Source organism: Carcharodon carcharias, chromosome 17, assembly GCF_017639515.1.
Source record: "Carcharodon carcharias isolate sCarCar2 chromosome 17, sCarCar2.pri, whole genome shotgun sequence".
Lineage (NCBI taxonomy): Eukaryota > Metazoa > Chordata > Chondrichthyes > Lamniformes > Lamnidae > Carcharodon > Carcharodon carcharias.
Genome location: NC_054483.1, coordinates 16,269,280 through 16,283,566, shown reverse-complemented (window position 1 = coordinate 16,283,566; position 14,287 = coordinate 16,269,280). Strand labels below are relative to the sequence as shown.

The 14,287-nt window shown below is 45.7% G+C and overlaps 1 protein-coding gene across 1 annotated transcript in view; it reads right to left on the bottom strand.

Annotated features, from left to right (window-relative positions):
* Window positions 1-14,287, bottom strand: part of LOC121290074 (B-cell linker protein-like) — a 54,701-nt gene that overhangs the window by 28,615 nt on the left and 11,799 nt on the right. The window contains exons 3-5 of the mRNA XM_041210229.1: window positions 7,633-7,705; window positions 6,411-6,499; window positions 6,280-6,322 (exon numbers count right to left, since the gene is read on the bottom strand). Of these exons, the coding sequence (XP_041066163.1) occupies window positions 6,280-6,322; window positions 6,411-6,499; window positions 7,633-7,705 (205 nt within the window). The remainder of the gene's footprint in view (window positions 1-6,279; window positions 6,323-6,410; window positions 6,500-7,632; window positions 7,706-14,287) is intronic.

Sequence of the window (14,287 nt, the reverse complement as noted above, 5' to 3'; positions counted from 1 at the left end):
AGGAGACAAGCGGCCAGGTCAGCAGGTGTCAGTGAGGCTGGGGTGTAGGGTCAGGTATTTGAGGCCCATGGTCCCATCCACTCTGTCTTCCCACCACCCAAAACACTGATGGTTGCTGCAATCGTTAATGCAGCAACACTGCTCACTCACAGACTGATACAGTCAGACGTGTGGGTCATACACAAAGATCCCTTGGCCCCTTGAGGATTCACATCTCTAGCACCTTCCAAAGTCAACTTATCCCATTTCTGACCACTGTCCCCATGGCCTAACAGGCCATGGCATTGCTACTGCACATCCAAATACTTACTGCATCTTAGGAGGGTTTGTACCTCCACCACCCTTTCAGCCAGTGCGTCCCACATTACTCTGTCCAAAAGGTCCTCAGCAGCTCACCTGTCAACCTCATGCCCCTCACATTAAATAAATGCCATCACGTTAGTCATCCCTCTGCCAAGGGGAAATGTTGCCTTCTGTCCACCCGTTCTATGCCCCTCATAATGGTATGAAGGTCAATAATGTGACCTGTCAATCTCCTGTGCTTCACGGCAAATGTCACAAGTGTTTGCAATGTTTCCTCATCACTCCAAATCTCCAGGCCATCATGTATCCAGGTCAGGAACCTCTGCACTCTCCCCACTCCAATGCCATCCCTCCCATAAAGCGCAGGTCACAACTGAACGCAGAAGTGTAGTTGTGGCCTTGACAGCGTTTTCTGCGCTTGCAACATGACCTCCCTTTTCCTACATTCTATTCCTCAGCAAGTAAAGGCAAGTCTGGCTTTTACTCTGTTAAACGCCTTATGTTCCTGTTCTGCTACCTTAACGGGTCTGCCCAGCAAGGACATTGTAATCGTCCTTACTTTCCACGGTTCTACCATTTCTCCTGTATTCCCATACCTTGTTTGTCCTGCCCAAGTGCATAACCTCACACTTATCCACATTACATTCCATGTGGCATTCCTTAGGCCATCTGACCAGCCTGTCTGTATTTGCGTGTAATGTTTGGGCCTCCTCTTGACTATTTACCACCCCACCAATGTTCGTCTCCTTAGGTTCTTGAAGGTTGAGCGCATTATAAGCCTGGGGGGGGAAAAGGGATGAATTGTGTTACTGACTGAACACTAACTGATCCACTGTCCTTGTTGTTAATTTCAGCATGGCCGCCAGGAGGACGTCAAGAGTCCCTCTTCCACACCTGAGGGGCATCAATTGGCACGAGCATCACATCATTTCAGCGAGCTAGGCACCAACGCAGCAATTACCACATCGGTGGGGAATATAACATTGGCTAGTGTCCCAGGGCACAGTGGAGAGGGCACTTCACAATCGCTGGAGGAGATGGCACGGACAGAGAGTGCCGATGGCACCAGCAGCCAGAGGACTGCAGGGAACCGGGCACATGCTGAGTCGGGCAGTGATGATGTGCCTTTGGAGATGACCGCCATGCAGCAGCTGCAGGACAAGCGGCCGGGTGCACAGGAGCATCCGGCAGTGTTGCATGAATGCGTGCTTCACTTGGTCTCTATGGAGGAGGAATCCAGGCAGAGTGCCAGTGAAGGCATGAACCTCATGTCAGAGCATCAGGCTTCCTCCATTGAGAGATTGGCGACTCTCATGGAGAGGGGCTTCCAATGGATTGATCAGCATCTGATTGGGTTACGCTTGGACCTGCAAGACCTAATGGCCACGGGTGGTCATTGGCAATGTGGGAGATGTTCTGGGCACCAAGTGTCGCCGCTCGGTGCCCATGCATCTGTGGTGAGCAGGGAGGTCCAATGTGACCTCACGTTAGCGCAGCAGCTGCCTGTCGTCGTTGTGAGCTCCTCTCAGGGTGCTCCGGATGGAGGCAGCAGCTCCTCCGCCCCTCTGCCAGTGACGGTTGCATCCGTTGAGGCTGCGACAACTGGGGAGGTGCCAGTTCTGGAACTGGTCACTCCCTCCCAGGCGGGGCCATCACAGGCTCCATGGGCCAGAGGATGCCCACCAAGGTCATCGAGGCCAACAGGACAGCAGAGTCAGCAGGCTGTCTCACAAGCCACTCCGAGCGATGGGGTGGCACCAAGAAAAGGCACCCACAAACATAAGCATATGGCACTTTAGGCACTCCATGGGTTTCTCACTGGTGATTTTCTGTTGCCCCTAGATTATGGAATTTATTTTTGTCAATGTCGGAGCATCGTTTTGTTTTGTTTTTGGTGGCACCAGCTGATGGATGGGAATAAAGTCCACATTTGTGACCATGGGTGAGGGTGTCTCCTTTGTGCTGCATTTGTCTGTTTCACAGAAATATCTTGACTGTTTGAGTGGACATTGATGTTTATGTACTAAGCCTTTAGTTGCAGCTGATGAAGTGGAAGATGACGCACTTAAGTGCCGTGTATGGATGCGCCAGGCAATGCTGGTCCTGCAGATCCATTTGTGTGGAGTAAGCTGAAGGTTCATTGGATTAAAGTCTTCCGGGTGTCCCTGCCTCCTTGGTGTAATAGCGGGTCGGCATATTGCCCCTCATCATTGCTCTGTGCTTCCTCATCCTCTGAGCCACTGCTGGATTCATCGTGTGCAGCTGCATCCACTGCATCAAGGTCTTCATCGTCAACTGCATCCCCACTTTCCAGCGCAAGATTGTGCAGAGCGTGGCATTCTACCACTATCGCAGAGACGGGATCTGGGGGGTACTGGAGTGCGCCCCCTGAGCGGTCCAGGCAACAGAAGCGCATTTTGAGAAGACTGATGGCTGTCTCCACCACAGCCCTTGTGGTGCCCTGGCTCCTATTGTAACGCTGCTCAGCTTCTGTTCTTGGACGGCGGAGAGGTGTCACGAGCCACCTTCGCAGGAGATAGCCCTTGTCACCCAGCAGCCAACCATCCAGCCGAGCTGGAGCACTGAAGAGCCCCGGCACCTGGGAGTGTCTGAGGATGTAGGTGTCATGGGAGCTGCCTGGGTACCTTGCACAGACTTGTAGAATCAGCATCCTGTGATCACACACTATCTGCACGTTCATGGAGTGGAAGCCCTTCCTGTTGATGATGGCACCGAGCTCACCTGCTGGTGCCTTGATGGCTAACTGTGTGCACCCTACAGCACCCTGGACATGGGGGAAGCCAGCAATGGCCGCGAAGCCTCTGGCTCGCTGTGTCTGACTTGCCTGGTCGCAGGGGAAGTGGATGAAGGTCAATGCCTGTCTGAACAGAGCATCTGTAACCTGCTTGACACAAGTGAGGATAGGTGTTTGGGAGACACTGCAAAGATCACCCACCGAGCCCTGGAAGGAGCCAGATGCATAGAAGTGGAGGGCAACTGTGAGCTTCAGAGCCGCTGGCCTGGGGTGTCCGCCCACACAGTTTGGAGAGATCTCAGGGCCAATCATCTGACAGATATAGTTGACTGTTTCCCTTAACAGTCGGGGCCTCCTTCGGCACTGCACCTCAGACATATTGAGGTAGCTGCTTCGCCGCCTGTATACCCTGGCAGCAGGATAGTGGCGTCTTCTGCAGCCCCTTCCACCTTGGACAACCTCTTGGCCCTGCGCCCCTCGTGCCTGCATCTGGCCTCCCAAAGGTGGCTCCCCTGGGGCTGATTGTCCACTCCTGCCCTCCTCCTTATTCTAGCCGTCCCTTCCTCCTCAGAGGAGCTGTCTCCAGTGGAGATGTCAGAACCCATACCCAGGCTAAATGGAGGCCTCCGGAAAGCTGCAAGCCCGATAAAGATTATTGTCTGCAGAGTGTTGAGCTGAAGCTTCAAAGTACAGAGAAAGCTGCTGGAAATCAGTCAGAACTGCTGCAGATCACACAGGCAAGTTTAAAACACTTGCTGCAATAAATACTTCACATAAAACAACCCCACTGAGCCCACATATCCCGCCTGTGGATGAGTTTTGTTCAAAAGTCACTTACGCGCCTGCTTGTTGATCCCGTGCGCTGAGCCAAAGATCATACGGGGCCCTCAAAATCAGCATCGATTGCCGAGTTAAGGGCCTTAATAAGCCCTTTAATTAATGGCGGGCGCACATTGCACTTCATCGCACCCACCCAGCTAGATATCACAATGGTGATGTCGGGACGCCCGCCCAACGTCAGTGGACGCCATTTTAAGTGGGCCCTCCACCCCCACGTCACCCAGGAAATTCTGTCCAATATCTTTTTCCCCATTTTTTCTCCCCTCATTTCTTGAAGGGACTGATCTTTTTGAGGGTATAATTCCACTAGCGCCATGTAGTCCACAGCATTGTGTGCAGACAGCCATTCCTAATGTGAGTCTATATCACTAAGAATTGGCAGATATTAACCAGGGAACCCAGGTGAGTCCTAACAGATCAAATAAATGAGCTTCAATCGTAGACAGTATTAACTTCATTTGATCATGGTGCAGTGAGGGGTGGGCATCACAACCAAGTCTCATCCTATTTTCACCATAAATTCATTTGTGCACCTTCCAGAAGGGGTCATTACATAACAGAGATGAGCTGACCTATATGGCCCTCGGCATCCTCCATCTGACAACCCTACAGCACTGAGGTCAATTATATCAGAACAGAAGCAGGAGTAAGCATTTGGCTGCTTGGCTCTGCCCTGCCATTCAATAAGATCATGCTTGATCTGATCATGGCGTCCACTTTCCTGCCTGTTCCCCACAACTGTCAACTCCCCTGTAGATCAAAACTCTGTCTAACTCAGCCATTAATATATCTAGCATCCACTGCTCTCTGTAGAGAATTCAGAAAATTAATGATCCTCTGAGAGAAGGAATTCCTCCTCATCCTTGTCTTAAACGGGAGACCCCTTATTTTGAAACTATGCCCCCTTAGATCTTGATTCCACGAGAAGAAACTTTCTCTCAGCATCTACCCTGTCAAGCCCCTTCAAAATCTTACATGTTTCAATATCACCACTCATTCTTCTAAACTCCAGTGAGTATTGGCCCAACCTGCTCAACCTTTTCTCTGAAGACAACTCCTTCATCCCAGGAATCAACCTAGTGAACCTTCTCTAAACTGCTTCCAATGCAAATATGTCCCTCCTTAAGCACCAAAGTCCTGAACTTATGTAGCAAGATTTTCCTACGTTTATACTACACCCCTTTCCAATAAAGGCTCACATCCCATTTACCTTCCAAATTACTTGATGGGCCTCCATGCTAATTTTTTGTGATCCAAGTATGAGGACATCCAGATCCTTCTGTGTTGTAGCATTCTGTAATCTCTCTCCATTTAAATAATATCCTGCATTTCTATTCTCCCTGCTAAATTAGACATTCTCTCATTTTCCCACATTATACTCCATCTGCCAAATTTTTGCTCACTCATTTAATCTACCTTTCTCCTTTTGCAGTCTCTGAGTCCTCCTCACAACTTGCTTTCCTACCATCTTTGTATCATCAGCAAATTTGTCTACAAATAGTTGTCCCCTTTATCTAAATGATTAATATAGATTATAAATAATTCAAGCACCAGCATTGATCTTTGTGGCACCGCACTACTTACGTTTGCCAACCTAAAAATGACCCATTTATCCTAACTCTCTGTTCCCTGATAGTTAGCCAGTTCTCTATCCATACTACTATATTACCCTCAACACCACGAGTTCTTATCTTGTGCAGTAACCGTTTATGTGGCACCTTATCTAATACCTTTTGGAAATGCAGATACACTACATCTACTGGTTCCCCTTTACTCCCCCCTACGTGTTATATACTCAAAGATCTCCAAATAAATTTGTTAAAAATAATTTCCCTTTCGTAAAACCATGTTGACTCTGCTTGATTGTATTTTGATTTTCTAATTGTCTTGCTACTACTTGTTTAATAATGAATTCCAGCATTTTTCCCCGATGACAGATGTATGCTAACTGGCCTATAGATTCCTGCTTTCTATCTCCTTCTTTTCTTGAATTGAGATATTGCATTTGTAATAGAGGGTTTTTTTTTATTCATTGGATGTGGGCATCGCTGGCTAGGTAGCATTTATTGCCCATTCATTATTGTCCTTGAGAAGGTGGTGATGTGCTGCCTCCTAGAACTGCTACAGTCCATGATGTAGGAACACCCATAATGCGTTACATTTTTAAGGTCCCCAACCACATTTATCGCAAAACTTCCTGATCGTTGGGAAACATGCTGCCAACTAGTTTTAAAATGCACACGTTAATTATTATCTTGACAAATTATTTTATTTTTATGAAGGGGGAACAGCGTGAAGAAGCGCCCTGTGTGGTCTTTACTAACCCTTAACCACAGTTTTTTTAAGGAAGTTTAATGGATAGTGGAATGATGCATACTCACTTTCTACGTGGTTAAGTTTTAGATATTCATCAGCATCTTTATCCTGTGCAGAACAGAGAGCACACAGTAGCAGATAAGACTAGATACAGTGAGCTACCACCAGATTAAAAACATAAAATGACTAAGTGTACCTCTGATTGTGTTAATGACTGATATTGGTTGTGGATTCGTGCAGGAATAATTGGGGGAGTACCTTGACAAATTTGATTCATCGGAAAACCTGAAAGAACAAAAAACATCAGATGCAACGGTTCCAATTTCTACAGCATCAGCCAGGCTCTTTCAGAACTATAAGTTCAAATTAAACGGATTTCCCTGCTGCCTTTCAGTGAGAAGCTGAGCCATACAGACCATTGTGGTTCCAGGTTGAACCTACAGTCTTTGCTGATTTAGTTCATTTTGGCTGGGGCAGCAGTGGAACAATGAAATTGGTTGCAGCATCATTGAATTGAGGCGAACAATTAACTGAGGTTCCTGCTCCGGATAAGTGGAAGCAGACTCTGCTGCAGATGTTGCAGATGTTGATGACGATATAATCATGCTCAGTTGTGATATCATCCACAACTGAGAGACATTGAGGGAAAGATTGGCACCGCTTCTTATTTGGTAATAATCCCAGGGAAGGAAGCATTACTTAGGGACCTGGGTTATTTTAACACCCAAGCCTTGCTTACATCCCAGTGGTCAATTTCAGATCCAAAAGAAGATAAGGAAGCCCAGAGGCCATTTATAGATAAGTCGCATGGTTCGTTTTGGCAGGGTGCTACCCATGGAGGAAGCCTGATGCAGCGGTGGCCCAGACTCCTGTCGTGAGGCCCAGAGGAGAACTCCCACTGCTCTGGGTTCATCAAAGTTACCTTTTAGAGTCTGCATCTTACCTGGAAGATTTTGTTAGTGTGGAAGCTGCAGTAGGCACCCCACTCAGCAACTGGTTAAAATACTATTGAGATACCAATGGCACCATTGGACCCCAATTTGCATATATTAACAAAGTAGGAGTCAGATGAGAAACCAGGCAACCTATGATGAAGGCCCAGTTAAAGCGGTAGTGGCAGGAACAGGGTGGTAAGTTTTCAGAGATGATTTAAGATTACCTCCTAAGAGTCCATGAGTATCTCCCAGGACCTCAAACCTATGGAACTCATCTCTCATTTCAGTCTCTCTTTCCTTCTACAATTAATGGGCTATTAAAACCCAAGCTTGACTTCTGCTAATTGCTAATTTTTGATTTATCTCTTCTTTCTTTCATATTCTGTTCCACCTTGGTAGTGTCCTGGATCTATATATTTTTGATCCTTGCCCAGCTTTTGTTCTCTCCCTCTACATAGATCTAAATATATATTAAAATATGACCTTTAGCAATTTTGGGATCAATATATAGATCACGCATGTTGGCAGGATCACTGTCTGATTTAACGTTCCGGACCTGCAACAAGAAAAGGCAAAATTTGAAATTCAAGATTGTTCATAAGTCAGCATATTAGTATTGATATAATATAACAAATAGAGAATTCAGTACAAATTTCCCTATGCTGAAGATGGTGATAATGTGGAACTTGCTGCCACTTTGATTGAAGCACATGGTATTATGGAAACATTTACGCTTTATGCTTACGTGAGGGAGAAGGCAATAGAGAGGAAGTGGGGTAGTTAATTCATTAAGAGCTAATTAATTTGGAAAAAGCCTCATATGATGAGCAAATACTGGCGCAGACCAATTGGGCTTAACTGGATATTCCTGTGCTGTGGATTCTATGTAATTCCATGTATGTAACATAGCAAATATCCAAGAAAACTAAAATAATTTAAACTTAAAAGGTGTGATTGACAAGATAGATGAGCTGTAAGTACAGAGAGATGCATAAGAAGCTAGACTCAAAAGAGTGGAGACTACAAGCTGTGACCTCAGCCCAGAGGAGGCTGGAGAAGTGAGTTGAGAGAGACTTTATGGAGCAATCTGTAAATTGGGATGATTTGGAATTTGGCACATTGGTGGATGGAAAGCCAGTGAAAGATTTCATCCCCAGGGTAATGAGCAAATGGTAATTAGTAGGAGTTATGATGTGGGCAGTGAGTGTTTGGAAGAATCACATTTCATGTGTGTTGGGATTCAGAAGGCTGTTTGAGATGCCAAGCCAAAAACAGACAAAGGTGCAGTTGTGGGTTTTAAGTTTCATAAAATAGTTAGCTTAGAAGGAGGTTATTTGGTCTGTCTTGCCTGTGCTGGCTCTTATGCAAGACCAATTCTCCTAATCCCACTCACCTGCCTTTTCCCCATAGCAATTTTTTTCTCTCCAGGTAATCATCTAATTCCATTATGAAGGCTTCCATTGAATCTGCCTCCACCACAATCTCAGCTGTGCATTCCAGATCCTAACCACTTGCTACATAAACATGATTTTCCTCAGACCGCCATTGCTTCTTTTGCTGATCACCTTAAATTGGTGTCCTCTTGGATCCTTCCACCAATGGGAACAGTTTCTTCATATCTACTCTTCCCAGACCCCTCATAAATTTGGACAGTTGGGTGGTGGGGCAGTTTAGGATGGAGGTGTGTGATTTTGCAAGATGGAAATAAATCTTTCTGATGATGAATAAGATATGAGGTTTGAAACTCAACTCAGGTTCAAACAGCAAAGTTGTTGGTTGTTGGATAATCTGACAGAGAAGCCCTGGTACATTTTTGATGGGAGACAAACAAGATGTGTTACAGCCCTGTGAACAGAAGCATATACCAGCTGTGTCATAAGAATCAAACCATGGTCTCTACCATAAACTCCCCTCCAGAGAGGAGAGGTGGTTGTGTAATGGTATTGTCGCTGGACTAGTAATCCAGAGACCCAGGGTAAAGATCTGGGGATCCTGGTATGAATCCCACCACTGTAGATGCTGGAATTTGAATTCAGTAAACATGATGACCATGAAATCTTTGTTGACTGGTTCACTAATGCCCTTTAGGGAAGGAATCTGTCATCCTTACCTCGGTCTGACCTACATGTGACTCCAGCTCCACAGCAATGTGGTTGACTCTTAACTGCCCTCTGAAATAACCTAGCGAGCCTCTCAGTTGTATCAAACCACTAGAAAGTCAATATGAAACCAGACAGACCAGAAATGATAATGGCCAACTCAGCCTTGTTGATCCTGCAAAGTCCTTCTAACTAACATCTCGGGGCTTGTGGCAAAATTGGGAGAGCTATCTTACAGGCTAGTCAAGCAACAGCCTGACATAGTCATACACATGGAATCAGTCACTCAGCACCTGATCTCATCTTAGTCTTGTTCAAACATGGACAAAAGAGCTGAACTCAAGAGGTAAGGTGAGAGTGACTGCCCTTGACATCAAGGCAGCATTTGACTGAATATGGCATCAAGGAGCTCTAGCAAAACTGGAGTCAATTGGAATCAGGCAGAAAACTCTCCGCTAGCTGGAGTCATACCTAGCACAAAGGAAGATGGTTGTGGTTGTTGGAGGTCAGTCATCTCTGTTCCAGGGCATCACTGCAGGGGTTCTTCAGGGTACTGTCCTAGGCCCAACCATCTGAAGCTGCTTCCTTCCATCATAAGGTCAGCAGTGGGGGTGTTCGCTGATGATTGCACAATATTCAGCACTATTCGTGACTCCTCAGATACTGAAGCAGTCCAAGTCCAAATGCAGCAAGACCGGGCAAGCAATATTCATGCCACACAAGTGCCAGGCAATGACCATCTCCACAAGAGAGAATCTAACCATTGCCCCTTGACATTCAATGGCATTACCATTGCTGAATCTCCCACTGTCAACATGGGAGTTACCACTGACCAGAAATTGAACTCGACTAGCCAAAAAAATACTGTGGATACAAGAGCAAGTCATAGGCTAAGACTCCTGAGGTTAATAACTCACCTCCTGACTCCCCAAAGCCTGTCCACCATCTACAAGGCATAAATCAGGAGTGTGATGAAATACTCTCTACTTGCCTGGATGAGTGCAGCTCTAACAACACTCAAGAAGCTTGACATCATCCAGACAAAGTAGCCCACTTGACTGGCATCCCATCCACATTCAGTCCCTCCATCACCGATGCACAGTAGCAGCAGTGTGTACCATCTACAAGATACACTGCAGGAACTCACCAAGGTTCCTTAGCGAGCACCTTCCAACCCCATAACTGCTACCATCTAGAAGGACAAGGGCAGCAGATACATGAGAAATCCACAACCTGGAAGTTGCCCTCCAAGCCACTCACCATCCTGACTTGGGAATATATCGCTGTTCCTTCATTGTCGCTGGGTCAAAATCCTCCCTAACTACACTACATGGACTGCAGCGGATCAACAAGGCAGCTCACCACCGCCTTCTCAAGGGAAATTAGGGATGGGAGGTAAATGCTGACATAGCCAGCGCTGCCCACGTGCCATGAATTTTTTTTCATTCATAGGACGTGGCTGTCCTTGCCTGGAAGGTCATTGATGAAGCAGCTGAAGATGGTTGGGCCTAGGACACTACCCTGCAGTGATGTCCTGGAAGAATAATAATAATCCTGAGTAATAAAAGGAAATAGCCACCAGCCTCATCCTTACTCCCTGACTACTGTCTGAGTCTCTACCAGACTTTGAATCTTGAGCTGAGCTTGCAATCCCATATTCTGTCCACCATGAAGGCCACCTTCTTCCACCTTTGTGATATTGCACTTCTTGGCTTCTTCCTCATTTCATCTGCTGCTGAAACCCTCATCAAAATTTCTTTTTAACCTCGACCCTTTGTCACGACTCATTGGGGATAGTGTGCTGTAGTATCATGCCCCACTGCTCCCCAATTCATGACAAATGTGAGAAATTTAATCAGACTGCCAGATTGGCCCAATTCTACCTGACTGTCTAATTTAGGTTAAAAGAATACGAGCATCAGGTTTGTAAACTTAACAAGTAAATAGCTGTTTATTAAACAAATTTCCTATGATCAGTGACAAAAGGAAGAAATGTGAACTGCTAACTTTTAACTCAATAACTTAAACTCTACCTCTTCTTAAACCCCTATACACAAACATAAGACGCACAAAACATGGACTTTAAGGGTGAGATAAAACAGTTCAATAGCACCATTCCGGAGTTCAGGAATAGATGGGTTGACTTTGATTGCTTTTTCCCAAATTCCTTGCAGGCTGTTCTGGTTCACATGAGGTGGTCTCCTAGCACCTGCAGTCTGTGGTTCTCTGGTCGAAACTTGCTCTTAATGTCTCTACTGCTAATTTTTCCCCTTTCCCTCCTGACAGGGGCCTTTCAAAGAAAGTAGGATACAGCAATGTGAGAAATAGCCAGCTAGCTACTATGGCAGGATTACTGGAGTCTTACGAAACATAGGAGAGAGAGGTTTCAGTTCTTTTCTCTTTTCAGGCTAGGAGCTGATCTACTTCACTATCCTCACGCAGAACCTGACCACTTGATCAGGAGCCAATCAAAACACTGTCGCTGGGCAGTTTTCTCTTAAACCAGGTCTCCGTTCCAGCACCACACTGTCCAACCTGGAACACACTGTTCCAGGATAGCAACATCATAGATTTTCTTCTTCCTGCTCTAGTGAACATCTCTTTTAAACTGCAACCATGGTAGTTTTTAAAGCCTCAGTCCAATCTTAAAGCCACAGGCAATGAAAAAATAAAATTATGTTCTTTACACCTTGACTAGTCCAATACTGTCCTTGTCGGCCTCCCACCTTACACCCTCCACAAGTTCACCCATATTTTCCTGCCTATATCCTAATTCACACTAAGTTCCATTCACCCATGATTCCTGTGCCCACTGATTTACATTGGCTCCCAGTCCTGCAAAGTCTCAATTTAAAAATTCTCATCCTTGTTTCAAATCGGCACCACCACTCCTACAGCTTCACCCTCTCTCTGTCTCTGTAACCACAACCAGCCCTATGGCCCTTCGAGAGGTCTGTGCCCCTCCAAATCCGGCCTCTTGCGGATTCCTGATTTGCATTGTCCATCACTGAAAGGCATGCCATCAACAGCCAAGACCCTAAACTCTGGAATTCCTTCCTCAAAGCTCTCCATCTCCTTTAAGACACTCCTCAAATCCTACCTCTTTGACCAACCTGTCCTCATATCTTTTCTATTTGATTCAATGTTCAGTTTTCTTTGGTTAACTTTCCGGCTTGGGGATTTTACTATGATAAAGTGTTAAATAAATGCAAGTTGTAGTTGTAATTTTACTAAATGAGCTGAACTCAAATGGAGTAACAGTTTAGAATGCTGTGACTATCTCGACACATTTTGGTGAGGGAATGGAATTAAAACCATCAACTATTGCTGCTGATTGGTATCCAGTGACTCCCACTGGAAAGTGCGTAGATGTAGAATTGGATGAGAACTGTGTGAGGCTCAGACTTAATACCTTGTGAATATCTGCTGATAGTCACTGTGAGATTGATGTGAAGGACGGCCGCTTAACTGGGATACCAGAGAGCTATTGGCAAATACAAAACTGTGTCCACCAAGAGCATTTGCCTTCAGGACAGAAAGAGAAAACTAGCTGATAAAACTGCTGAGAATGCATACAGCAGGCAGAGTGCCAACTGAAATTTCTGTAGCAGTCCATCACTGGGGATTGGCTGCAATTCCACCACTGGCTTCTGCTGGCACTGCTTAACAGGCTTAACTGGGGTGGAGGTGGAAAGGTGGCCGGGTCTCTATCTGCCAGCCTCCAGCCTGATTAAAAGATTCCCCCACTGCAATCTTGCCACAGGGGAAGGCACACCTGCCAGTAGGCACGTTGTAAGCGACCGAATGCTGTACTGTGTTGTTCTGTATAATCAACACAACAAGAAAGCTTAAACTTCTTAAACCTGAGAAGAGACCATTCATTTTCTGTGAACCCAAACAGGGGTAGCATGCTATTTAACCAATGGCGAGGAGAGTTGAGGGAGGGGGAGGGAAGGGTGACATCACAGCCAAGCAGGCACACAAACTTTCCCAACTGAAGTCATTTGGCATTAATAAGGACCAGGATTCCTGGTTAATTTACATTTTCCCAACTGAGAGATACTAAGGCTAATTTTTATGCCTCTTCAGCTACCCTGTTGAACACAGCACAAGTTAGAAATTTATATATATGTATACACACACACACACACACATCATCAATGACTATAAGCAGGCAACATTTTTTAATGAAAAACAGTGGTTGGATTTAATGCCTTCCCCTGTGGCAAAATTGCAGTGGGGGAATCTTTTAATCAGGCTGGAGGCTGGCAGATAGAGACCCGGCCACCTTTCCACCTCCACCCCAGTTAAGTCTGTTAAGCAGTGCCAGCAGAAGCCAGTGGTGGAATTGCAGCCAATCCCCAGTGATGGACTGTATCCGGAAAACAAGCTTAGTGGTGGTGGGGTCAGGGGTGGGTTTGTCTGGGCCAATCAATGCTACCCAATTTTACTTCCCAACAATGCTACCCAATTTTACATACCACACACCTTGCCAGCCCACTATTGGTGGGTGGGTGGGTGGCAGGGGTGGGGGTTCTTAAAATTCCTGTCATGGTCCCCAAAAATGCAAAGTTACATTTTGATTGTTTTAACATACCGTTGGGAGATGAGCTGATGGTTTAGGTCCTGGCCTGGGTAAGATTGCAGGTGGCTTGACTGAGACTGGTCTTTCTGAAAAAAGGGTTTCACAGTGACTAGAGGCATCTTTCAGGTGAATGGTGTGATTTTTGAGCATGTGACAAAATTTTGTCAAAATAGAACCTTTTGATAAAAATTATTTTTACAAGGTTGATTGCAGAGCAATTGGCTGATTTTCCATAGCACTAATATCCCTGTGGTGGCTACAATATGTGCATCAATCAACATGTGACTTGTGTTACTATGAACTATGGCAGCCTGGAATTGAAGGGACAAATATGCAGCATTTTACACCAAGAGCAGTGATAGTGCTAAGTACAATCAATCAGATTGCCTGTTGCCTGTGTTCTTAAAATAATTGGGTTGGGCTAGCCATCTTGGTAACTCATTCAAGAAATACA